This window comes from Polyodon spathula, chromosome 25, assembly GCF_017654505.1.
Source record: "Polyodon spathula isolate WHYD16114869_AA chromosome 25, ASM1765450v1, whole genome shotgun sequence".
In the NCBI taxonomy this organism is placed as follows: domain Eukaryota; kingdom Metazoa; phylum Chordata; class Actinopteri; order Acipenseriformes; family Polyodontidae; genus Polyodon; species Polyodon spathula.
The window spans coordinates 5,246,314-5,271,686 of NC_054558.1; the positions used below are offsets into that span (position 1 = coordinate 5,246,314).

Here is a 25,373-nt window from a genome sequence, read left to right on the forward strand (position 1 = left end):
TTCTTGATATATAGGTCAAATCTATGCCCGTTATGGGGACAGGGGTATCAGTTTTTCAACAAGCGTGAACAAACCAATATTTTGAAATATTCACAGAATTCACCACTTGTTACATATCTGATTTGTTTAAGAAGGGCATAATAAATAAAAACAGACACTTGTTTTAATTTAATTTGTATATATTTACAACAAAAATGTTGAATATGTTGGTCTTTTTTTTATTTTAGTGGTTGCTTTTGCAAGGAACATATATAAACACTAAACACCAACATCAGCATATTTAATCACTATATATATATATATATATATATATATATATATATATATATATATATGATTATTTTCAATAGATCTTATTGTGTGTCTCTGTGGTTTTACTGTATTTTGATGACACATTTGTTATTTTTAATTGATTTATTAATTAATTAATTACTAAGCAACCTTAAATCTTTTTCAAAGGGTGTAACTTGTGAGCCTGAAGTTCACTCGCTGGCCGCTAGGTGTCCCCATTTCTACTCTCCAAACTCAACTGTCTTTGCCACAGGAAGTAAATGGTTCCTAGACAGGAAGTGGAGTTGTTTTTTTTTCTATTGGACAGCTGGCTCCTGGGGGGAGAAATCGGACCAATCGTGGTAAGAAAAAAAAGCATCCCATTGTCCAATAAAACACTAACTGGAGTTGCATAGAGGGTGCAATCTGTGATATTTAAGAGGTGAGTGTTTGCCTGCTAAAGCAGGTGTGGGCTTGGTTTTATTCATATGCAAACAGGCATGCCCAGCACTGGGGTGCCTGCATAACACTGAAATATTACACAGGCCCTTCTTTGGTTTATTATTCCAAATAACAGCAACGTTTCTCAGTCAGGTTTTTTTTTCCAATATGGCGTCTTTTTTCAATAAATGTTTTTATATAGTGAATATGGGAATACACAGCATTTATTGATGGCACGCGTGTGTGTGTGTGTCGCTAGTGGTCGTAACCCACGCAGTAACATTGCTCTGTCGGGTTTTCGTTCTTTTGCAGCGAGTTTCAGCCACGGCGTGTGACTCGGGAGTTGTCGCGGCTGTTACTCGGATGTCCGCCCTTTTCAGCGAGTCCTCCCTCCTCCGCCCGAGCAGCGCTGGTGAAGCGCGGTACTGCAGCTCAGGAGACGAGCTCTCTGAAGTCAGAGCAAGTTTTGTGCAGCTGACCAGCAGAAGATGAGATCGGAGAAGTCTTTTCAGCACCGTGCATTCTAGCCTGTTTGAAACCCTCAAAAGAACAACTTGTTACTCGGATTAGTTGCCAGTATACATAACGTTAACACGTTTTGCTTTTAGGGTTTTCTGTTATAATACATTGTACATTGTGATATACCCTAACAAGAACTACACACACACACACACACACATATATATAATTATATATATAAAACATCCATAACTACATACCCCCCCAAAAAACTCAATTGAACTGTTATTATTACAAGTGGAGTACTTGCATTCAAATCACATTGAGGATTACTCTTGGCAAATATGAATAACGTAAAGCAAATATCGATCCAAAGGTAAGCTATTAATATATTAAGATTTTCCAGGAGTATTTTTTTATGTAATATTATTTTTTGAAATGCACGTTTTATATTGCAATACATATTATTACATGCACATTATGTCAAGATATATAACCGTGTATGCTGTGTCCAGTTGCAATTAGATTTATACATTCTGAGCCCTTGTGATAGCGCTAGTCTTTAGTGGCTGCAAGCGAACTAGTCTGGATAGTAGTATAATGTTTGGTAAAGTCCAGATTTCGGTTATGAAATATTTTGCATTGCTATTTCACTTGTAGTGGTGGGACCCTAGTCCTTTAACTCTTCAGTCACAGGGAGCAGTAAACTAGTTTTGGTGATAATGTTAAACAAGGTGTAGGCAGTGGTTGGATGATGATATTGTTAAATATTGACCCTAAGCACAGTACAGGAGTCTCCATTTAAGAGAACTCCCCTCGGAAACCAACAAAGTGTTCTCTTAACCAAAGTGTTCTTGAAGACAGAGTTGACCACCAGACACAATATGAGCCAATCAATAAATAAATATTACTTATGTGCATCAACATATGAAATTGACTGAGTAAGAGAAAAGCAACAGGCAAAGTGTATGTTAATAAACTATTATAATAAAATAACAGGCAAACTAAATGAACACAGCACCCCTACACACGTTAAGAAATGCAACAGCTCCAGATTGATTATGAATACCTGGACAGGAGCGATATTCAAGACACGCACAACATTATTTGTGGTGAAGCAACTCGGCAGAACAGGAAGGGAAAAAAACAAATTGCTCGGCAACTCGTATCTGATTCAGGTTTTGAAGATGTCTTTGTGATTTGCTTGTCTTTCTCTGTTTTGGAATATTTAAATATTGAAGAGTTCAGGCTTTTTCCTGGTATCTAACGGCCTGCGTGCCCAACAGCAAAGCAGCTGTTCCAGGAGTAAACAACCAAAATGTTCTGGGCACAGTGAAAGGTGGGACTGTGTTTCTGACACCTGTACAGCGCCACAAGGAACTGACCGCTAGAATTATAGCTTGCATTGTTTAACTGAACACAGCTCTAGGGAGAATAAAATATGATAACTCAATACTGGAGTTATATATGTATTGTAGTATTCTGTTACCATCTGCCCCTTCATTGTTTAGGTAAGTGGATTAGTAGTTCTCTTCATTGTTGCCATGCTCTGTAATTAGTGGCCTGCTATGCATCCATTTTGCATGAAGAACAGACTCTGCATGGCCATAGAGTGCCGCCATCTTGATTTTGTATAAAATAAGGTAATCATAGCAACTGAGATCCCATAGATAAAGTAAACCCTAAACCCTAATCCTAACACTCGACAGAGTAAATGGATAAGAAAATCATTTTGAAAACTTAAATGAGCCAAACATATAATTGAAATTAGAGGTTGTCTTTCTGCAGTGTTTTCACCTTTTAGAATGTTATATATGCAATAACCTTATGATTCCAATATGTTTCTTTACAGAATGTAGTAGCATTATTTATGAAAGTAATGTGAGTGATCTAATGACTTATAGGCTGTGTACTCAAAATTCGGTAAGGATCATTTTTGTAGGTATCCCAGCTGAGCGTGTAGAAATGGAGAGTGAAATACTGTGTTAGGAAGCATGCATTTCAGCTGGGCCTTTTCAAGGGAATGTGTATTTATGCAAAACATTTCTTTGACTTTGGTACAGCCATGTTGGAGATGACATTTAAATCTAGAGGAGATTGCTTGTGGTATGGGAATGCTCCCTTTGTCGAGTTCGTGTTGAGTTTAGCTTCACGATCCGTATTGTAATATTTATTTTTAAAACATAACGGGCATAGAAAGAAAGAAAACGTTGCCCTAATCGATTGATTCTTTTTTTGTTTTAATTCCCTTGTAGCATTGCTGGTGGCATGTATCAAGTACTGCCTGCTGTGGGCGCAGATGGAAAAAATATCTTAAAACTTATTCCGGTTCAGAAAGCTGATGGAAAATACGTTCGAACTGTTACTAATCTAGCAAGCAGTTGCAAGCAGGCTGTTGTTGAACCTGCTCGAGTTGTCACGCCAACAAAAACCCGCTTCACCACAACTAACATTTCTCAAAGCCAGCTGCCCGTTCTACACCAAACAAGTCCAATAAACTACATTGTTAAAAGTCCTTCAAATGGACCAGTTGTGCAAAACCAAACGGGGAGAAGGCCAGTCGAGGGAAATGGTACTTTGCCATCAACAAGTTCTTCAGTTCAAGTTTCCCCAGTTCCAGTTCTGCCCAGGCAGAATCAGAACCTGGTTCTGGTACCAACAAGTGTAGTCAATTCTCAGGGCACGTTTTCTATTCATAACCCAAAACACCTGCCTATCACATTGAAGTCATCAGTGTTTCCCAATGGACATCTCCTCCAGATTCCTGTTAATGCAAAAGTGAAGACCGTACCAGCAAGTGCACTGCCACCAGCCATTCAGCAGAAAATACGTGCTGCATCTGTCACTAGCGGCTCAGGAACTCCTGACCCTAAAACCAATTTACAGACTGTTCTGTATGTGACACCAGTGAACACTGTTAGAATGGTAACAACCAATCCAACTGTCCATCCATCACCTACAGCAGAGTCACAGAACCCGAACCCGGAGAGCGCTCAGCAGTCTGTGAATGATACCCCTGTTAAGGGGCCATCAGAACCTTCTAGGATTAGTAGCTCAAATAGTCAGACTCAAGAGAAACCAATTAAATGGGTTGTGGAAGAATGCCCAGATTCTCCAGCACCGTGCATCGTTCCTATCAACAAGTCCAGCAAAAACAGCATGGCTACAAACATCTTGAAAACCCTGACAACTGTTGAAAAGAGTGGGGAAAACACTGCCCCGCCACCAGCCGTTTCCCAAGAAACCCACTCCCAGATTTCATCAGGAAAAGACAATGCTTTGGTCATGTGCAACGGGAAAGTCTTCTTTCTGGCTAAGAAAAGCCCTGAATTAATTACACCACCAGTTCAAAAACAGGACGTTAACGAAGCAGCCCAGAGGATCAATATGGAGACGTCGCAGAGCACTAATTGTGTGGAGCACACAGATTCTGAAGTCACCTCTACCCAAAACCAGCATTCAGCAACGTCAAGAGCTGGAGTTACAGGAATTACCCGTAGGGACAATGCCACGCCAATCATAATAAGAGATGATGCAGATGATTTGGGCAGCGAGGTTCAGGAAGTTGGCTATTCAAAGCCTGATGTGATATTTGTTTCCTACATAAAACCAAAAAAAGTCGCTGTTGCAAACGTGGAAGGAGGATCTGTTTCAGAAGTACTAACCATTAAAGACGATGATGAACCTGAAAAGGTAATGGTTTTAGAATACTTTGTTTTTATTTCTCCAAGACGCGGCAGCTGTTGTAGTTGTTGTTCTATTCAGATATATGACTTGCTCAAACAAGGTCATCTCAAGATTTCAGAACTTGCACAAACATTAGAAGAATCTCATCGTGCAAACCGTATTCTGGATATAATAATAGCTAAGGCAGCTGCTGTGTTTGTGTTTAGTTACTTTGATCTTTAATTCTCCAAATCTTTTATCTTCTCTGGTATGTTGTGTTATTTGGCGTTTTAAGAAACTTTATTTAGTAACATAACCTTATTCATTTATGCAAATATTTTAAGAATAAAAAAGTTCCCTTGTTCTTTTTTTTTTTTTTTTTTTTTTTTTACATGCACCTGTCTCTAGAGCTCTACAGGCCCAGTTCAAGAATTTAGTGCAGATGTTTTGGAAGACAAAAGCCGTCAATGTGAAAGTGATAGCCAGCTGAGGAAGAGGTTTGAAATCACTTCCGATGTTCGAATACGCTTAGAAAAAATTCAACCCCAAATGTTAACAACGGCCTCAACACAAACGATCTCGTCAGACGCATCTACAAGCAGGTGCCCTCTGGAAAGGATTAGGAAATTAATTCAGGAGTCGAACGTTGTAATCAGAACCAAGAAGAATACTACAGCGACGGTATGGACTTCATTCATTTTACTGTTAATTCATGCTTTGCTTTTTGTCTTGAAAAAAACGTAATGCAACCCAATGCAAGTGCAACCTAGCGTGAAGTTATGTTGACCATGAAGGATCCAATCTAATGATTGCTTTGCTGTGCTAATATATATGGTTCCTGCAGTCAGAAATGTTATGTGTCTTGCTGGCAATCCCACTATCTACCATGGAAAATGACGCTGTTGGGGTAATAAAGACAATGGGTTATTTTGTAATGTGTCATTTCACATATACCCCCATATCTTTATAACAATTTCCCCAAATCTGATTAAAATTATGATGTAGAATTTATTCCACGTTGACTGTTACCAGCTGTTCTTGGGAACCACTTGACCATTCTGTCTTTTAGAGGTCTAGGTAAACAAATGTAACAGTTATAGTTCTTCAGTGTTAGTGGGTTGTCTTTATAACTTGATTTTAACATGTTTTTCATGATTCTATATATATATATATATATATATATATATATATATATATATATATATATATATATATATATATATATATAATGGACATTCATCAGTAAAGAATAAGCCTTTTTTTTAACAAATTCAATATTTTCTAGGTTGAAGTAAAAGTTGACGAAGGCAAACCTGCACCACAAAAAAGAAAAAGTGAAAGCAGCCCCCCAAGCTCAAAGAAGAGTAGAGGAGAAACTCCAGAAAGAAACTCTGAAACTGACTGTAGCGCGCCAAGACAGATTACACCTACACCAGAACCGCCTTCCCTATCGCTGCCAGCGGCAAACCCAAGCACATGCATGATGGAAACAGAAGAGGCAGTGCCATCCTGCTCAAACACCCTCGGTACCGTATCTCAGGAGCTTTGCAGCCCAGCAGCTTGGCAGCAACACGTTGTGAAGGCTGCTGGCACCAGTGTGGATGAGCAGAGCTTAGTTGTGGCTCCAGTGGAGTTTGATGAAGTTGTCCGAGATGAAAAAATCAAAAGGTTGAAAGATATGTTGAAGCAGCAGGAAGCAGCTGTTGAATTGATTAGGAGTAAGAGACATGTGCCATGAAGCTGATCAAAACAATTGCTGTTTATGTATTTATATTGATTTTTGTCTTTTTTTTGTAGTAGCATTCCAAAAAAATGTACTGTTCCATTTCAATAGCAACAAACATGATTTAATAAATCGAAACGGAATCCGAACTCTTTAGTTAACAGGACCAAGTTATATGCAATACATCTGCATTTAATGTGAAAGATATCGTTTAGGTTTATCATTTGATATTTAAACAAAAACATATAAACAGCTGCATTTATTTGCCTTCTCGTTGTTTCTAAGTCAATCAGTTACACAGGAGGAAGCAGATTGGTTTTGATTTGCCCTCTTAAATTTAATACAAATAAATAAGTTACCTGCTTGTGCAGGTAGGCATTAGATATAAATTTGGTTTTATTTATTTATTTATTTTATTTAAAACTTAAAAAAAATGCTGTTCTAGAATAACATTTTGAAGTTGTCTGTTGTTGTTTGAAAACTTGACTGTTTCTTTGTAATGAAAATATGTTACAACAGATGGTTCATTGCAAGAGCACATGAAAGCATTTTTGAGTGTGAAATGATGGGCTGAGCACGTTCACGCAGGCTCTTTGGTATGATGGTCTTGACTGAGGTGCACACCATCTTTCCAGGGAGGATAGCGTCAGATCCTTGAATTCGTTGGTAAAGGTGATAAGGTAGTGCTGAATACAGTCACCGTCATTCTTCCACCCAGATAATCCACTGCATTGATATAAAGTAATGGCACCTCAAACAGGATCCTCGGGAGAAATTCAGAAGAGATGAACTCGTCAAAACCATGAACTGTAGCGTGGCGACTCTTCTGTCCTGCCACGGATTCTGTAAGGGAGAAGCCATTGATAGGAGCTGAAATTTTTGGCTCTTCTGAAGATGATTAGCAGGAATACGTGCAGCATCATACCATGCTGAACACGCCAGATGTGATGGGGTAAATGTGCGTGTGGGAGGGGGGTTGCTTTAAGATGTATAAAAGCAAAATGTATAACAGCTTGTCTTTTTAAAAAAAAAAAAAAATAATAATCTTACGTACAAAACTGTAGGAATGTTGTTTTGCTGATTTACAAGCACCTCTATTAAAAGGCTGGAAAATGCTGCTGTGCTTCGTGATGTACATGGTTTAACAGAGATGAGGAATGCCTATCATATCCAGATACTGCACTCGCTGTTTATTGTGATTGGACTCATTAGAAATCAGCCCTGAAGTCTGAATTGTGTAACCTTGATAGCTGTAAGGGGCCAGGCTGCCATTAAAAAGCTGGTTTGTGTTTTTATATCGTTGGCAGATGAAGAGATGGTTATTTTCTTTATTTTACACCAAGGATCATGGCGGCCCTGAATCGAACTCTAAACACCCATCAACAAAACTAAGACCATCTTGCCTCAGCAAACTTAGCTCTGCAATATCCAACTCTGACCTATCGAAGGGTCTGAGGATCCTTGGGAGGAAAGAAGATCCTTGGGAATCTCGCTCTTTTGAAGGGCATCTTACAGGGGTGGATGGGCTGTCTGCACTGGAAGGCACAGGTTACCTTTTTCTGTAGAAGAACAGATACATGTTTAGAAGCAGTAAAATGCAAAGGGACGTGATTTTAAAAAGTTTGGAGAAGTGTTTACAGATGAGCATTTTGAGTAAGTGTGCTAAATTAAATTATTTCATCTAATTTCAAAGCTTAAAAATGCAAGCCCTCTACTATGTTCCAAGGGTCCTACAATTATGCCTTCTCCTAACTTGGTGTAATGAACATCTACGCAGAACATCATGTTTGGTGCTTCCTTGGACCGATCATGTGCACGGACCTCGTGTTTCAGGTCAATGTGAAAGCTGTAGCCAAATCTTCAACAGCAATCAATTACGAATCAATTACCCAATTCAAAGTAAGGGTGAACAACAGGAACTAATGCTAACTCTTTGGAAGAGGAGGCCATGTCAGAATTGACATGAACAAGCGTGCTTATCAGTGTATGATGAACTAACATCACGTCCTAGGAACAGTTCTCCAGAATCGTTGCGCTGAGGTTTACAGAATGCTTTTGACAGTTTTAATGATCGACGAAGGAGCCTTGGAGAACTGGATATATGGGAGATGGTATGATGTTTCATGAGTGTTCTTGGATCACAATTAAACAAACGACTTGATTGATCAAATAATTAGTAGCATATTATGATTCACTTTTACCCCCCACCCCCAATAATATATATATATATATATATATATATATATATATATATATTCCAGACCTGTCTAACTGTGACACATTTAAATAATTGTCTGGTTTCCAGACCTGTCTCACTGTGACACAGTGAGCTCAAATACTGTATTATTATTATTATTATTATTATTATTATTGGCGCATTTAAATTATCATTAAGTGACACTGCCCAGCTGCATTAAATGCAGAACAACGCATGCGTTTTCTAACACGTCTGAGACAACAAAGCCAAGCTATTGTCCCAACATACAGTTTTCAGATTCAAGCTGGCGTTGCTCTTCTCGAAAGCTTTGTTTTTTAGTGTTTTTTAACTCGCTGCTCGCCAGCTATTCTTGTTAATCGTTATTAATATAATACTCACGGCGACACGGGGCTGTACCTGGCGGCGGGGAAACCGGGTCATGACCCACGAACTTGTATCACACTGGTTGGGAAAAAAAAAAAAGGTCAGAGTTGAGCTTTGAGCCAATGAGAGAGCAGGTACGCCGTTGCTGGGCCAGTCCTACTCGAATACGAGGCTGTAAAGTTTTGTTTTAGTTTTAGTTTTTTTGCTCGAATGCATGTGCGTGGGGTAGCCCGAAACAACCCGGGATCACACCGTGCTAAGCCGCTGCGGTCCCCTTCCCCAGTCCTGGTTTGTGCTGAGTAAGCAGAGCTGCACTGCGCTCTGTCGTGCTTGATTCACGCGTGGAAGCTGTTTCACGGTCAGTGGCTTGTTTGGGTGGGAGGACGCGGTCTCCGTGCCCCCCAGCGCCCGGTGCAGCTCTTACCTGGGTGACGTGATCTGTTCTCTGATTAAACTTTCGCTTACACGTAACCAACTCAATTGCAGACCGTCACTCGAGTAAATTGTGGGTTTTCTTTTTTTAATGAATCTGAATTTGCACAGATGATACAGGCGCTTCTGCCAGCTGCAAACTCGACCGGTTAGTCGTGCAAAGCGACCCTGATACTGCGATTCTTTCACACGCGCGAATAAGTTTGTATTTGCTCGTGTTCAGGACCTGCGTGGGTCAGCGCTGGGGGATTTATGCTTGTTTTAGGGGTTTCCTCTGCAAACGGGGTGGTTTTGTAGTCGGGTGACGCTGTTGTACAGTGTTTGATGCACCGTGTAAGAATATTCTGTCACTTGCTACCCGAGGGATTCGAGTAAGCTCGTATTTTATATATGTACGCGTTGTGTTTTTAACGCAGTGTGATTTGTGTCTGCTGCCGTTTATAAGACGAGTCGGATAGATGCACGTATTTGCTGATGCTGGGTTATGCTCACGAACAAGCGTGTTCGGGGCTGGCGGTGAAAGATTTGAGCAAGATAAAAGGAAAAGGGCATACAGTCTCTAGACTGCTATGCCAGGTTCTGTGTTCGGTACATATACTATTGTTCAAGCATGTGTGTGGTTTTAAGAGGATTATCAGATACATCGAGTTGTTAAACATTCATTGTCTTAATAAACGACAGACCCCGGGGGAACAAAGTGACTTTCAAATATAGAAGCAGTGTGCTAAGTGGCAGTAAATCTGACGTCAGCTTTTTACAAGGTGTCCACCTTCCAGTTTATACCGACTAGTCAACTGTAGAGGGTGCTACTGTGCAAAAAAGAACAAACTGAGTACAACTTTCAGTGTAGGAGCTGCCCAGTTCTGTACCTGAATTTAATTAACTATACTGGGCCCTCCACTGAGGATTAATTGGTTAATTAAGCAATTAAGAGCCAACTTTGCCCACCCGTGTTCTGTGTTTGATACGCTGTGATCTGTGTTGATGATACGCTGTGATCTGTGTTGATGATACACTGTGATCTGTGTTGATGATACGCTGTGATCTGTGCTGGTGATGCGCTGTGATCTGTGCTGGTGATGCGCTGTGATCTGTGTTGGTGATGCGCTGTGATCTGTGTTGGTGATGCGCTGTGATCTGTGCTGGTGATGCGCTGTGATCTGTGCTGGTGATGCGCTGTGATCTGTGCTGGTGATGCGCTGTGATCTGTTATGGAAACTACCATGTTGGGATTATTCTTGTATCAGTTTTTAGTATTTATTTGGCAGACGCCTTTTATCCAAGGAGACTTACAGGTGTTTCAGGGCAAAGTCAATATTTAAATACAGTATAGTTCATAGTAAGTGCATAATTATACTACTAAAGAACAATTTTGAAATAAGATGCAACTAGTTAGGATTACGACAATGTTATATATCTACAGTAGGTGAGGAGAGTCCGTTACAGAGAGGAGGGTGTTTTCCGTAGAGCGTGCAGGGCGGAGCCTGGATTGAAGTGGGTCGAGCTGAGTGCTCAGTGAGGAAAGATGCCAGCTGGCGGTGGACAGCTCTCTCTCGAGGAGAGAGACAGGGCGATGGTTCTGGGCAGAAGGGCCAAGAGAGAGTTTCTTCAGAATGAGGGGGGTGGGGGGGTTGATGTGAGCAGTTTTGAAGGCTGTGGGAAATGAGCGGTGTTCATGAGGGAGTAAAACCAAACACTGAAGAGGTAATCGAATAAGGAAGTTTGCTTTTGTGTGTAGAAAACCACAAGTGTTCATCTTTCTTTTTTGTTTTTCTTTTTCAGTGCATTATCAACCCGATAGTTTGGAGGGATTATAAAATCCATTGGTTTACTTTGCCTGGAATGCTAAAATCAGATTCCCAGATTGATGCCTCGGCCTTTAATGGTTTGATGTCATTGCACTTATGGTGCAGTAAAAAAGACTGATTTGGATAAAGCCTACCTATATCTTGCATGATGGGGGAAATGGCCAATCGAGTGCCTGTGTACACAGAGCTTGAGCACTGAGGAACTCTGTTCTGCGCAATAAAATCAATAAACCATCTGCTGTCCTCTTCGGATCCCTGCGCTGAGAGACTCGGAGACATGCCTGCTTCCCCGATAATCCTGGGGGGCTCGCTGCTGTTCGACAAACTGCAGATTGAAATCCCAGCTGAAGCGGAACTCAAATCGATCCCTTTGAGATCTTTGCCACCTTTGTTCCGTAAAAAAATGTCCGCGTCCAGTCCCGTTGGGGCCCCCTTGCAAAGCGAGACATCAGACTCTCCGTCTGTGATCTGCATTTCGCCTGTGACAACTATGGAGGCCTTGAAATGGGGAAACTGTCCTCACGTTCGAAGTCCGGCGGCTGATTACAGATCCCCCCCTGCCAATGCCTTGGAAACCGACCGTCTCAAGTCGCCGGACTGGAACGAGAGGCCCAGGGTTAGTGAAAGCCAACAAGAGGCTATCAAGTGCTGGATGCCCGTGAAATCCTCCAACATGGTGGCTTTCAGGGTCTTGAAATCCTTCATAGACTACCAGCAGTCCGATACAGAGGGAATTCTGGAAGACCTCCTGAGGATCTGCAGCCCCGCAACGCTCCCCGACAGTGGGATCTTCAAGTTTAAAGAGCACTCTATTATAATCTACCGCAGGGTGTACCTCATTATCAAGAAGAAAGGGAAGAGGAGCAGAGCCGAAGTTGAGGTTGTGGTCCCAGCAGAAGAGCCAGCCCGGGTTAACACTACCCGGCAGCATCAGCAAGACAGTCCTGTTTCTCCAGGCGGCGAGTCCCGACCTGCTGCAGGAAACTCCACAGAGCGTTCCACTCGGCTGCAAAGACCAGCAAGGATCCAAGAACATTTCCAGCCACATGCATTTCCACTGGTGTGTACTGTAGGTGGAACTAGCCACCTGCCTACCATGAACAAAAGTCATGAAAAAAAACAAAACCTAGTGCTCTAAACTGGGGTTAAGTAATTGGGCATGCTAAATTAATGAAAAAGGCATTTTAACAAATATAAATATTAGTAATACAGTGCTTTTTGTAGTTTCAGTATTAGCTGTCCCCTTGTTGTTCCGGCCCCAAGCCACCAGGGGTCAGTGCTGTAGAGTTTTTGCTCCTGACTGAAGCAGTTGTTTCTTGTTTGATGCAGGATGAAGCCAACGTGGCTGGAGATTTGATTGGTTGTCGTGCTGCCAGGAGTGACCGTGAGTTTCTGAAGCTTTTCGGGATCAAATGGGAGCTCAGAATCTCAGTGAAACGATGGGAAGAATTGGCCGAGACGAACTGCCTCACAGCAAAGAGAGAGGAAGAGGTACTTCTTATTTTAAAGGTTCTTTTTATTATTTATTTTTTTACATGCAATTAGTTTTCCTATCTCCTTCAATTCATATTTGCATTGTGGTTTATGTTAAATAATGTTGCCGCACTAACTGCGCTAAAAAAAGGTATCAGTTTTTTTCTCAAGCAAACAGTGGGTAGTCTATGGTTGGTTGCTTTTTTTTTAATTATTATTTTTTTTACTCTTAATCTGGGTAGATGATGTGGTAGGTCACATGGCCCTATTGCATTCTATTTGAAATATCTGAACATTCCCAACAGAAGGTATAATTTACATGCAATGCGATTAATTACCAAGAGAGGGCGCTGCTACAGCAGCACACAGTAACTTGTTTTTAAAATTCTTAAACGCAGGTCAGAGACACGGGGAGAGCGGAGAGTAACAGCGGCATAGAGGATGAGAAGCCGGTGTCCGCGGACAGTCGAGACAGTTCTGGGGGACCTAGCCCCAAGAAGCCGAAGCTGGACTCGCAAGGGCAGCCCAGCAGCCAGCCCTGCCCCGAGGCCTCTGCCCCAGAGCAGGAGGAGAGTTCAGTTAGGTCCCCTGGAGAGGACGGCAGCGGTGGGCCTGCGAGACTGCCCGAGTCCTTCTCTCTGACGGGCACCAGCCCAGACTACAGAGAGGAGTTTGATTTCGATCTGTCTTTACGGAACGAGAAGATAGCCCTCATCAGAAAGCTCCTGAGAGAGAGGGAGGCAGCTGTGGAGGCCATTCGCAAAAGGCAGCGGTTTTAGGTGCAGCGTTTTAAACGGGTAGAAAAGTGGATTGAAGAGTGTTTGTTCGGTTGCAGCTCGTTTGTTGAGATTGTTTGACTTTCATGACCGCAAACTTGTGTTTATTTACAGTTTTGTATTGGTTTTATGCATGTTCTGTACTTTCATCTGCAGTCGACCAATCAAGTCCAACTAGTGGCAAAGATTTTTTGTAATGTCGGATATTCGTGTTGCCCTCAATTCTGCTTTATTTTTAAATCTGTTCAGACTGATTTTTTTCTGATAGCCCACAATGGTAACTGCCATTGACAAATTGCCAACTCAGATCAACTTGTGTTGTTTGTTTTTTTAAATTTCAATTCTTTAAATTGTTACTGATTTTGAAAACGAATTAGACTGATTTCAGAGTTAAATGCGCTACGTCCCGGACTGAACCACTGACATCCCATTAATACAGTGTTACCATGGAGACTCGCTCTCTGCATAGCGGTGTGAACCAGTCAGGTATTTCTAGAGGCTGTAAATGCATGTGACCTCCCTCAAGGACTCGGGAGTTTCTCTTCCTGCTGAAAACCAAGTACCAGCCTTCACGTGCATCGAACACTTTCTTCCTTTAGATTGTTTTTATTTGAATGTAACAGAGATTCAACGAGACAAAGGGGTCTGCTGGTTGGAGATGGGAGGTTTAAACGCATTTATCTGAACATAAATCAAATTAGAGCTGGACTTGTCTCGCTCACTCATTTATTGTTGAACCTTGTCACCTGAATTTGCAATGAGGAAAGCGGTTCTATTAAATTTAATATGCTTTTGTATATTTTAATATACTACACATCGATGGCAAGGATTTCTTCGAATCAAAATCCACCATTTATTTTCATGACAACATGGGCCGCTCAAGGAAGAGCTGCAGGAAGGACTGCGCTCTGATACCATTTTGTGTTGCATGTCTCTCCCATTCCAGTATTGCATGTTGGGCACGACTCGGGCGTCCTGTTCTGGTGGTTTGCGTTTTCTAGGCGTTGTTTTAAACGCTTCTCTGGGAATTGCTTTTCTAGTTTCGGAACAGTAGAGTACGTTGGCTTTTATAAATGTTTCTTTCCACTTTGAAAACGGGCGCAGATTGTAGTGAATGCAGTCTTGGGTCTCTTTCATTTTAAGTTTTGAAGGTGAAACTGGATACGAAGTAGGTACGTGTGTGAAGTTTTTATTCCCTTTTGTAAATAAAGTCTAGTTTGTTTACTGTTTGGCCTGATTTCATTTGTGTGCGTCTCTGAAACTTCAAACATGTTCTTGATCTGTAGAGCGTAGCTCAGAGGTCATGTCATTTTATTACATTTTATTTTATGAAGGTTCAGATTGTAGGGCTTCCTCTTTTTTTACCCCAGAACCAGTTATAAGGCGGTGTGGGTGTGACTCCAATTTGCCCCATCATGCCCATCCCAGCAGCACTTTCATTCTCAATGCAAGACAGAATACAAATCGCATCACACTGCAGGTTATAAATCTCTACCATTTAATGAAAACACACACAAAAAATAAATAAAATTGCAACCATATGTAGCAGATGATGCAAGGTTCATGATATAGCAGGTCTTGCATCCATACTAGACCCTGATCAATTGTGCCCTGGAGCAATGCGAGACAGGCTTCTCCCATTGTTAGTGGCACTTGCTCTCAAGGTAAATTTCTGGCCCAGAGGGTTTGTTTTAATGAACTAATTAAACCTCCCCTGCTGAAAAAGGTTTTCTTCCTGTCATTCTTTTCAAGGACATTCTTAATTCCAAAGCCGCATCACAGCGCTCTTGTGTTGCAGTTCTTCCAGTGGAATCCTGTGTGTTACGTAAGGGGCGCGTCACTTTTTATCAGCCTTGTCTGTTCTGGGAAGCCCGGGCTCTGACTGTACTGCTTCGAAGTGGATAGGTTGAGGCTAGACTGTGGTGGCAGAGTGTTGCCCTGCGTTGTTGACATCTCGCCACTATCTGCTGTTTTGTGTACCCTAAAGCTTGCTGACCTTGGCGTGAAATGTAATCACTCACTGAACGTTTGAGTGATGGCTTTCACAAAGCACAATAAACGCTCCCAGGTATCGACAGTGGTAACTGCAAAACAAATAGTACATCGCCTTCAATTAAAAAAAATAAATACAGGAGTTTCTGTACAGCACAATCATTTTGCCATGTAATGCAGGCAAATAAATGTTCAAAACGGGTGGTGCAAGCAGTAAGCAATTGCTGTGTCTCCTTTGTCATGAGACTGTGCAACTCGGATGAAAAGCTAACCACACATCCTTGCGATGGCATGTACGTTTTTTTTTTTAAGTTTGTTTAAAACGTTCAGATCATATTGAAAGCTCTGTTAAGCGTCTTTGATAAAAGTCTACAGAGGACCATGCAGAGGGTCATCGCTGGGGTCTGCGCTGCTTCCATCACACATGAAGTGGCCAAACCAGAAAAACCACACGTCTAACAAGAGTCGTTCGATTCTCCCTGCTGAAAGAATGTTCTCAGTAAAAGCTGAACTGTTTTTTTGGTTGGTTTTGTTTTAGTGATTTGTTTTTATGTTCTCTTTCCAGGAACAGCATTCCTCTTTTGTTTAGATAATATGAGGGTTAGTTTGCCCCGCCTGGCCGCTCTGAAATTTAGTCTATTTTTAAATCCTTTGCCTGAAAGTTGTAATCTCTTTACTTGAAGAACGGAGCAGCACCCCCTCAGCAGGGTCTTTCTCTCGCTGTAATTGCTAACTGAGGCTTGTGCTCCGGGTTTGAAGTGGGGACCCTGCAGACTGTTGCAGGAGATGAAGCGTACCAGCGCTTTGTAGCGGTCAGCGTTACAATTGCTGCGTTCGGTGCTTGAACTGCCTTTCTTTAAAACGCAAACCAAGCGAGCGCAAAGGGGAATTGTGTTTGCAAGCCCTGGAGAACTCTGCAATGACTGAGACTTGCTGTATTTGTTAGGACTGAAGGTTTTTTTTTTTTTCTCCTTTGTTTTTATCGGGGCACGATCATTTCATTTAACCACTTATTCTGAAGTTTGAAACACAAAGGGCACACAGATTTATCAGAAGCACAGAGTCATAGATTGCACTAGCCTTAGTTCTTTTGCTAGTGCCTTAGCGAAGGGTGCTGAGTCTTGGTAAATAGTCTGTTACCAAAGGAGCCTTTTACTAGTGAACAGTGGCTATTGCTCACTCGGGCACTGTTCCTAGTACTATTGTACATGGGGGGGGGGGGGACCTTGAGAAAATAAAGCTAGAAACGATCATTAAAGTTTTAGTTCATCACATGGAATTGTTTGACGAAGCATTTCCAAACCCCTCCTGATTGTAGCCGCTAGCAGATGTAGGTTTTGGCACCAGATGATATGATAAAACGGCACACAACAAAGAAGTTAATTCGAATTTAATTCCGAGGCACCGACACTGAGGAGTGTGGCTGAAATGCAAAATGAAAAAGGGGGGTGGCTGGCGATTGTCTATTCCAGGGAATCGCAGCTGTAACCCAATTTACAGAGCCCGTATCTGGGTGGGTGTATGTGAACCGGGCTCCTCCTCTTGTGCTTATAAGTTTAAGACAGACCATGCTGCCCACTTGCAAGAACTCCAGGGGTCTGGGATACTGTGGCCGTGCCAGGGGCTGGGGTGCTCTGCAGTGATGTCTTCAATGCGTGCCAATCTGCCTGCAGGATGTGTTCCCTCCACCAGGAGATTGTGTGTGCTGAAGGTACGTTTCTATGCTTTCATCAGAAGTGTTTGAAATGGGCAGTGTGTGTGTTTCAGAGCAGCCTGGGTGTCTCTGAGCTCTGTGGTCCTGCAGCACGAATGCAAAGGAGCTGCCTGTAATTCATTTAGATTTGTGTTTTTGTGGAAGGCCACTTCCTTTGGTCAGTGCTCGCTTCCGTGGTTTCTGAGGCTGCTGTGAGGGTAGGCAGTTGAGATATGGTACAGCACGGCTTGCCTGGGCTGTGCAAACTCCGGGTGGGACTATATTAATCCTAAAGCAGAGCGAACATTTCGGGGTAGCATGACTGTACTCTGGTTTGCTTTCAAACTTGTTACCCAGGGACTGTGAAACGGAGCAGGCACGTCTCCACTGGAATTCCTCCTTGCACATGTTTCAATAAACAGAGCCACAGAGAGGCAAGCAAAACCACTCAACAATGTTTATTATCCAGAGCAGCATTAGCGCTGGCTCTGGGGTTCGGAACTGAGAGCGATCTAGCCAACAGCGAAGAGTGTAAGCACACTCTCAGTGCACATCCTGGATAGGAGCACAGCATCGCGATGTGGATATACAGAAGCACTCCTGCTGCAGTTGACTATGAACTCTAACAAAGTCACTTCAGTAAAGGGGCTGTATGCTTTTGTACTGATGTTCCCATGCTGGGGCTCTGATTGTGCCCCACTGTTGAGAGCGCAGCAGGCAGTGTGTTGGATCTCTGCGGTTCCCGGGGCATCGCTGCAGTAACGCCCCCTTCCTCGTGTTTCCCTGCAGGCGAGCTCTCTGAAGGCTCTCTGGGTGCTGTACCCTGTGCTCTGCCTTGTCATGCTGCCCCAGAGGTGCGGTGCCGCGGCCCGGGCGCGCTGCGGCAGGGAGCTGGTGGAGGACCTGCAGTTTGTGTGTGGAGACCGCGGCTTTCACTACAGTACGTACAGCAGCCTCTGAACAGCCATTTCAGGCTTAACATTGTGTCCAGGTTTCCCTGTGGCTTGACATTGCACAGAGGTAGATAGCCGCTTTGGATAAAGGTATCTGCTAATGACTAACTTAATGAGGAATATACTGGTATGCTGATCAGAAAATATGCCAAAATGCAGCTCCTGTTTATCAAAAAGATGTCCCACTACAGCCACACGAGACAGCCCTGTGATTGGTACCATGTCCACAGTTGTGCTTACCTCACTCATGTTTCAGGTAAGAGTTCCCGTTATGGCACTCGGGGTCGCGTGAGAGGGATTGTGGATCTGTGCTGCATCCGGGGCTGTGATCTGCAGCTGCTGGAGGCGTACTGCGCTAAGCCCAACCAGCCCGGGAAACCCACTCCCAAGCCAGGCTCCATGGCCACCCAGCAACTGAACCATCCAAAGAGACCGGCCAGGGACCTGACCTCAGTACACGGCCAGCACAGGCAGGTAGGAGCAGCAGAACCAATGACCACATTTAAGAGAGCGGGCTGCAGTGATGAAACGGAGGGGAGGGGGGGGGGGGGTTCGGATGCAATATCTGCTTGCTGCTCTCGTGCACGGAAGCGACCTGTACGGAGCTGTTTGGCAGAGATGCAGTGGAGCCTCTGGTGCAAACCCACAGCATGTTACATTTACATTTTTAGCTGTATCTTGAGAACCGCTCAGCCCAGTGTGATTAAACTTGGTAAGGACATTCAATAGACCTTGATGCTTGAGCCTTGGGGGATGATCACATGTCCGATTTTGATTAAACGGTCACCCACAACTTCAAACACTCCTGAGATAAGAAACTTAGTCAGACACACCTTTTATTGAAACTCTGCTTGAGGATATAGATGTGAATCACAGCTCTGCTTTAGTGTGTTTTTATTTTTCATTTCAGATGGTCTTCAAACAGCACCCCACTAGGTACGTCTGGCCTTCACAGTTCAGGAGACTCAAGAGAGTGCTTCTGGCTCAGTCGGGAGTGAATCTGCGTTTCCTGAGCCTGCGTACTTGGGCGCAGCACAGCGCGGTCCTTTTGAAAAGATTCTTCAGAGGGACCTAGCAGAGTCGAGAAACGAACGAGAGATGTGCGGTCCGCCACCCCCTGTGATCAACAACACAGTGACCCATTAGAGAGTGCTGCTGACTGCTTGCGCTAAACCCTTCCCAGGGAAATCCACATGGTGTCGTCACCGCTCAGACAGGGTGTATTGCTTTGACTCTCCTGGCTGCTTCAAGACATCATCGTCCTCTCCACCAGAAGAGATCTATATCTGCTTTTGTGACGTCAGGTGCTGGCTACTAACCGGCCCAGGAAAGACCCCAAAACTATAGTCTTACAGGCGTTCAAGCTGTGCCTGTACATCCAAACTAATACACCCATAAACTCTGAGCTGCCAACCTCTGCCTTATTTATATAAAATGTGAATCCTTCTGCACAGGTTTTTACTCTGTCTTTAAACAGATATTCACAGAATCCTCAACAATACAGCAGTGTTTCTGTGTGTTTTTTAAAAAATATATTTTCTTACTGCAAAACTTGAAAAGCCCTTTTAGAAAGTATGTGCACTCTTTATTTTTCGTATGCTCTTTTTGTATATATATAAATGTTGAAACACTGTACTGTGGTTTTGTGTATCAGTGTAAATAATGTTTAAAATAAAACTAGTGGCATATTGAACTGTTGTACAGAGGTAATTGTGCGTGGGGACAATTTCCATTCATAGATGTGTGTGTGTGTGTGTGTGTGTGTGTGTGTATTGCAGTGTGTAGCGGTACAGGGTTAGAGAGTTACCTTTCAGGAAAGCCCCATAACAAGTTTCATAGAATAAACAGTAGTACAGCAACAACCAAGATCTCACAACACAGCAAATATCGAAATATCATGCGCCATGCAGGCTCAATCAAATCCATGCTTCTTGTCTTGAATTCTCTCAAATAATTCAAAAGTGTAAATAGTCAGATTGTTTTCTTTTATTTCTGTATCTCTTTTTTTGTTTGTTTCTTACCTGCTTGTATCATCGGTCCCCCTCTCAGGTTAGCTCTACTGTAACTAACGCGATGATGGCAGCCGATTACACACTATGACATCACCCTCAGAACTAGATCAAGCTGACTCATTGAACTGGGGTACAGTTTTACAGTAAATAAATACGAGAAAGTGGATCCATATGTTTCAAACAAGAAACCCCTGCCAAATATAAAGGTCACAACGGGAAACGAAGGCGCAGATTATTCCAAAACCATTCAGATAACCGCGTGTCTCTAAACATCGCTACACAACGTTATGATCCAGCGCTTATGAAAGAAAGTCTACCACTGCAGATACGCAGGGTCGTTTTTCAGTTGTCCTAGTGTTTCCTCCTGCCCTATGCAATGTCGTGTCTTAATAGGATTTCCCATACCTCTCTGGGCTTTACAATGCTATCCTGCGCTTTAACATTGTCATTACGCTTTTTAATATCGTAAACCTCCATAAGGGAACACGGGGCTAGTTTGTTTCAGTTCACATGTTGCTCACATGTATAAACCAGGCGTTCATACCTCTTACTCGCCACCAGGGGATTATGAGAAGTGTTCGTTCATGCATGCACGCCTTATATACGTACTCAACATTTGTTACCATGAACATGGAATGGGTACGGGTAATTCAATCCACACGAATTAACAAGGCTGAATTCAAAACGAACGACCCCAGAAGTGTCTAAGATATTCCGGTGTTGCTCCAGCGGTATGCAGCCGGAATTCATTATGCATTGACGGACGTTATTTTACAGTTCTAACGCTATTAAAAGACGATCAATTACGAAAATGAGCTGTCTGCTTCCCTCGAGAGCAGCGCACACCCAGGGTGTCAGGCGCTGGCAGGCAGAGTTTGCTGGGATTGGAGAGATCTGGTTTTCCTGGAGTCAGTCCAGTACTCGCCTGGCCTTGAATTACTATAGATAGAGAGCCTCAGCCCGCTGGTTATCTTGTGTACCACAGGTGAACAGCCTTCAGCAAACTGCAAATAACAGGTTTTTGGAAGACAAATAGCAAGTATTAATCACATTTTACTGATTAATCAGCAAATTACAATCTTGGCACGCTTTTTTTTTTTTTTTTTTTTTTTTTTTTTTTCGTTTTGCGTTGAAATAGAGCAAGATAGTAAAGCGTTAGTCTAAACTTTGACACATAAAGTCTCCTTCTAAATGACATTTGTTACCGGTACCTAAGACCTGCAAACGAGTGTCAGTGCAGCCTGAGCATGCGGTTGTCAATGCACATGATCCACAAGGAGCTTCTAAATCCACACTTAACACCAATCAGCTACTGAGAATGCAATGAATCAATTCACTTTGAAAAGGCGTGTTTTGTACGTTACTGTCTTGCTGAGTACTGCTTTATCTGTGAAGTAACCGGCCTGAAATTGTGCAGGTAGAAGGACTCGTTTATTTAATCTCTAGTGACCTCAACACCAAAGGCTGGAGATCTCTATGTAAGACCAGCTAAAACCACTGAAAGACTTCACCTAAAACCTCCAGTAAGATTCAATACCTGAATGCAGGGGTGTGTAGTGTTTTAGTACTCGGTGTAGGACTCCCATGGGTTAACACCACAATATAAAGACATGTTTTCTGAACTTTCAAGAAATATCACACCTTTTATTGCCTAGCACCCCCTTGCTGAAGACTGGAGACTAGCTGTGCTGGGAGATGGAAATATTTTCTTGAACTTTGTTAAAAACCATGAGCTTTAGCTGGGGGGTCAGAGAAGAAAAACAGGCCAGAGTTCTCACTGCAAGACAGCCCTTGGTGTAGCGGATACTATCCACTCTGGGCGTCTCAAATTACTGGCTTTGGAAGATCTCCATTCCAATCGCTGTGTCTCCTACAAGTCACGTGATTCTGTCATCTATAGAACCTGCTAAGAAGGCAACGCCGTGATTGGCTGGAGGTGGGAGCAGACGCTGCCTATCATGTGCCTCTTCAAGCTCATTGCATTGTGATTGGGTGCAGCTCATGATCAATCAGAGGACTGAATGCAACCGTTCCTCAACCCAACCTAAAGCTCCAGCAGGCAGGGCTGAGTGCCCCGGGGGCTGCAAAGCAGCAGCGATAGCGACAAGCACAACACCCAGATAACGCGCTGATAGGCTGCACGGCTGTTACAATAATGTGCTGCTTGCTGGCTTGTAGAAGACAGCAACCTTGAGGTTTCAATCCAGGGAAGAGGTTATCGCTTGGAGAGGGGGGTGAAAGAGCTCAGACGGAGTGCGAGCGGGGTTGAGAATACAGATTTGAGAACACATGGATTATTTTGCCATATAAGTTTAATGATCACTTTATTATACCTTTCACCCATTTTGCATCAGGCTTGCACGTGTAAACATGCCCGGGTCCCTTTCTTCCCCGTGGATGGCAGAACTTCATCTGCATATAGTAACAGGCGTAGTGTTGTGTGATGCCCTGCCATTGTGGATTCTGAGTCCCTGTATTTCTGTCTAAAGCTTTCTCGTGCCAGGCACACACCTGGTACTGAATTGCAAGGATTTCTCTTCGTGCCCTTGCGTCATCGTGCACGTCAGCCCCTGCGCTATCAGTTCACTCCCACGACGCGCTTCTGATACAGACCTCTGAAGCTGGGTCTGCCCCAGACGACTGGGAGCGAGGCAATGAGAAAACTGTTGGGTCAGTGTTGGGGGTCATTAGATTGGTTACTCCCCGCTTTGTAGCGCAAGGGTTAATTCTTGCTGTAGTACAGTTCTGCAGAAAGACGCAATGTCCCTTTAAAACAATAAGTGTTCAGCGGCCAGAGAATTACAGTGATTCTTGATTCTCCACTTGTGTGGTATGTCTTGAACGCAGAATGCATATTCATTGTAACCACATGCAGACTCTGCCGCCTCTCTAAGCAATATCCTCTGTTTTGAATATAAAGTGATATCAAATTTCTTTAATTGGTTTCCAGTATTTCTTTTTTTTTTTCTTTTTGTTAACATGCAATATCCCAGGCATCAGTGGCTTACCCATCGACCACATTCAAGTAAATAGAAAGGCTCGCTGGGATTTTGCCATTTAAAAATAATTGCCCTTCTAAAGGTTTCCTATGCTTCTGCAGTTGCGTCGTGCTTTTCCCTGGCTCATAACGACGGGTTTATCACGGTTAGATAAGGTTTTTAAAGGTGCTTTACCGCACCTCTCCGTGCTTTACTGTGCTTGCCTGTGTTCTGCCATGCCTTCGATTGATAGAAATGCTTCTAAGCTCACTTGACCTACAAGTTAATGTTCAGACCCAAGGTTTATAGGTCCCTACCCCTTCTCTGTAGCAGAACTGGTTTGAAAAGTCATAGCCTTAAACGAGTGCATACAAAATCATTAGAAACATGCTTTAAATTGCATTCAAACTATTTAAAAGACCAGCTGCAAGCGTAGCCACTGCTTAGTTCAATTCCCTGGTTATAAGCTATGTGCAATTCCCTGGTTATAGGCTACGTGCAATTCCCGGGTCTGTGCAGGCAGTTTTTTTTTTTAAAGAGGATAGTCTAGCCAACCAATTGTGTGGTTTCCAAAATTTCAGGATGCAGTGATGTTGAACTTAAAAATATTTCAGACATTCAATTTCTGTTTTCTGACTTCCTCTGTGGAATGCGCTTGTGTAGAAACGATTTCCATGCAGGCGTGCTGTCTCTGTGCAGAATCAACACCACGATTAAACAGAAGTGTTGCAGCTTTGATTTTTTCGAGTTTGAATTAAAACCCTTTCTTTCTCAATGGCATGTGCATGCAGACCAGCAATGCTATCCTGTATACATATTTGACCAGTTACACTGCTAAAGATTTGCTGAAAGCGTAAAGTGCCTGGTTTAAAAATAAAAAGAATTGCTGCAGAAACTTGTGCATCTCTGCCTAATCTCTGTCCACGTCACTTGGCAAAGCTAACGGTGGTACAGCGAAAGAACAGTAAGCTGTAATGAAGGACAGAGATAGCAGTGCAAAGAAGGCACGCAGCAGGGTATGGCTGCAGAATATTAGTATGTTAAGTGCATTGTGCATGCTGGGAAACAGCATGGTAAACTGCAAGAATACACTTCTAGTATCGTTCAAGGTAATTTGCATAGCATGCTTCCCTGGCATGCATCCCATCCATCAGAAAGAATCCTCGTTGCATCCCTTTGGAATCCCGTTTGAATACAACAATGTTTTTTCAACACGCCAGGGTAGAGCTTGCAACCGTGCACTGCACACACAAGCTTGCAGTTTATCAGTCCTCCTCGCTTTGTATACGACCGAGTGAGCCAGTCAGTCTGAGGTCAGGCCTTGATATCCCAGTACCGATAACGGATGTAAAGACAATCTATCCGGACGGCACACTTGTCAGCCACTTATCACCGGAAAACAATAACAGGGTTTTCAGGTGCTGGTCGTCTTGTTCTGTTGAGATGCAGTTAATCACCTCCAGATCCTCCAGTAAGCATGCGTAGCTTCCAGCTGTGGAAATGCCTGTGAGTGACACGCAATCTTGTCTGTGCAGATCTTGTTTTTCTGCCCAACTTTCTTGGTGAGCATAGCCTGTGTGCCGTGAAGGCCAGCAGCATGCTGAAAGAAGAAATTTACCAACCATGTGCCGGCAATCCCAAAGGGCAGCTGTTCAGACCACCCTGCTGGCTTTGAACCAATCGCATCGTACAATCAGGGGGCGTTTAACCACCTGAAAGAACAGCGAGGCAAAGGATTCAAGAAAACTCTCCTGTAAATCCCTCAACTGTTTGCCGTCAACACATATTTGTTCCAATTCCCAATTCCCCGCTGGTTACCAGAGCAGGGAGCATTTGTACTGTTTTCATGCTTTCATGTCCTGCTGTTGACGCATTGAAATTCAATATCAGCGTGTGTTTGTAGCCTTGTGTCTTGCAAGGCAAGTACAGAGAGTTCATGTGCCCAGCCTAGAAGAAACACAAATAAAAATAACATCAACACTGCTGGCTAAATGCATGCCATTCTGTGTAATGCATCAGGTCTCCTGGGTTGTGTTTTCATACTGTTTCCATACTGTCATCACATGGGGATTGTCAAGTTAGAGAAGAGTTGCAATGAGCCTTTCATTTGGAAGCA

The 25,373-nt window shown here is 43.0% G+C and overlaps 3 protein-coding genes across 5 annotated transcripts; all 3 read left to right on the plus strand.

Annotated features, from left to right (window-relative positions):
* The first annotated feature begins 477 nt into the window (after nucleotides 1-477).
* Nucleotides 478-8,095, plus strand: LOC121300034 (ligand-dependent nuclear receptor-interacting factor 1-like). Of its 2 annotated transcripts, none has more exons than XM_041228381.1 (5): nucleotides 478-632; nucleotides 1,024-1,546; nucleotides 3,426-4,863; nucleotides 5,245-5,517; nucleotides 6,122-8,095. In XM_041228381.1, exons 2-5 carry the CDS (start codon nucleotides 1,515-1,517, stop codon nucleotides 6,572-6,574), a joined length of 2,196 nt encoding a protein of 731 aa, XP_041084315.1. In that variant the 5' UTR covers nucleotides 478-632; nucleotides 1,024-1,514; the 3' UTR covers nucleotides 6,575-8,095. The 2 variants fall into 2 exon arrangements, with proteins under 2 accessions (XP_041084315.1, XP_041084316.1); XM_041228382.1 differs by having other exon boundaries at nucleotides 625-712.
* A 1,218-nt stretch (nucleotides 8,096-9,313) lies between these two features.
* On the plus strand, nucleotides 9,314-15,314 carry LOC121300035. 2 transcript variants are annotated; one of them, XM_041228383.1, is made up of 4 exons: nucleotides 9,314-9,498; nucleotides 11,355-12,440; nucleotides 12,710-12,871; nucleotides 13,252-15,314. In XM_041228383.1, exons 2-4 carry the CDS (start codon nucleotides 11,658-11,660, stop codon nucleotides 13,630-13,632), a joined length of 1,326 nt encoding a protein of 441 aa, XP_041084317.1. In that variant the 5' UTR covers nucleotides 9,314-9,498; nucleotides 11,355-11,657; the 3' UTR covers nucleotides 13,633-15,314. The 2 variants fall into 2 exon arrangements, with proteins under 2 accessions (XP_041084317.1, XP_041084318.1); XM_041228384.1 differs by having other exon boundaries at nucleotides 9,314-9,428.
* A 217-nt stretch (nucleotides 15,315-15,531) lies between these two features.
* Nucleotides 15,532-19,843, plus strand: LOC121300243. The gene is made up of 4 exons (XM_041228742.1): nucleotides 15,532-17,332; nucleotides 18,104-18,254; nucleotides 18,524-18,741; nucleotides 19,178-19,843. The coding sequence occupies exons 1-4, from the start codon at nucleotides 17,057-17,059 to the stop codon at nucleotides 19,340-19,342; spliced, it is 810 nt and encodes a 269-aa protein (XP_041084676.1). The 5' UTR covers nucleotides 15,532-17,056; the 3' UTR covers nucleotides 19,343-19,843.
* Nucleotides 19,844-25,373: the final 5,530 nt, after the last annotated feature.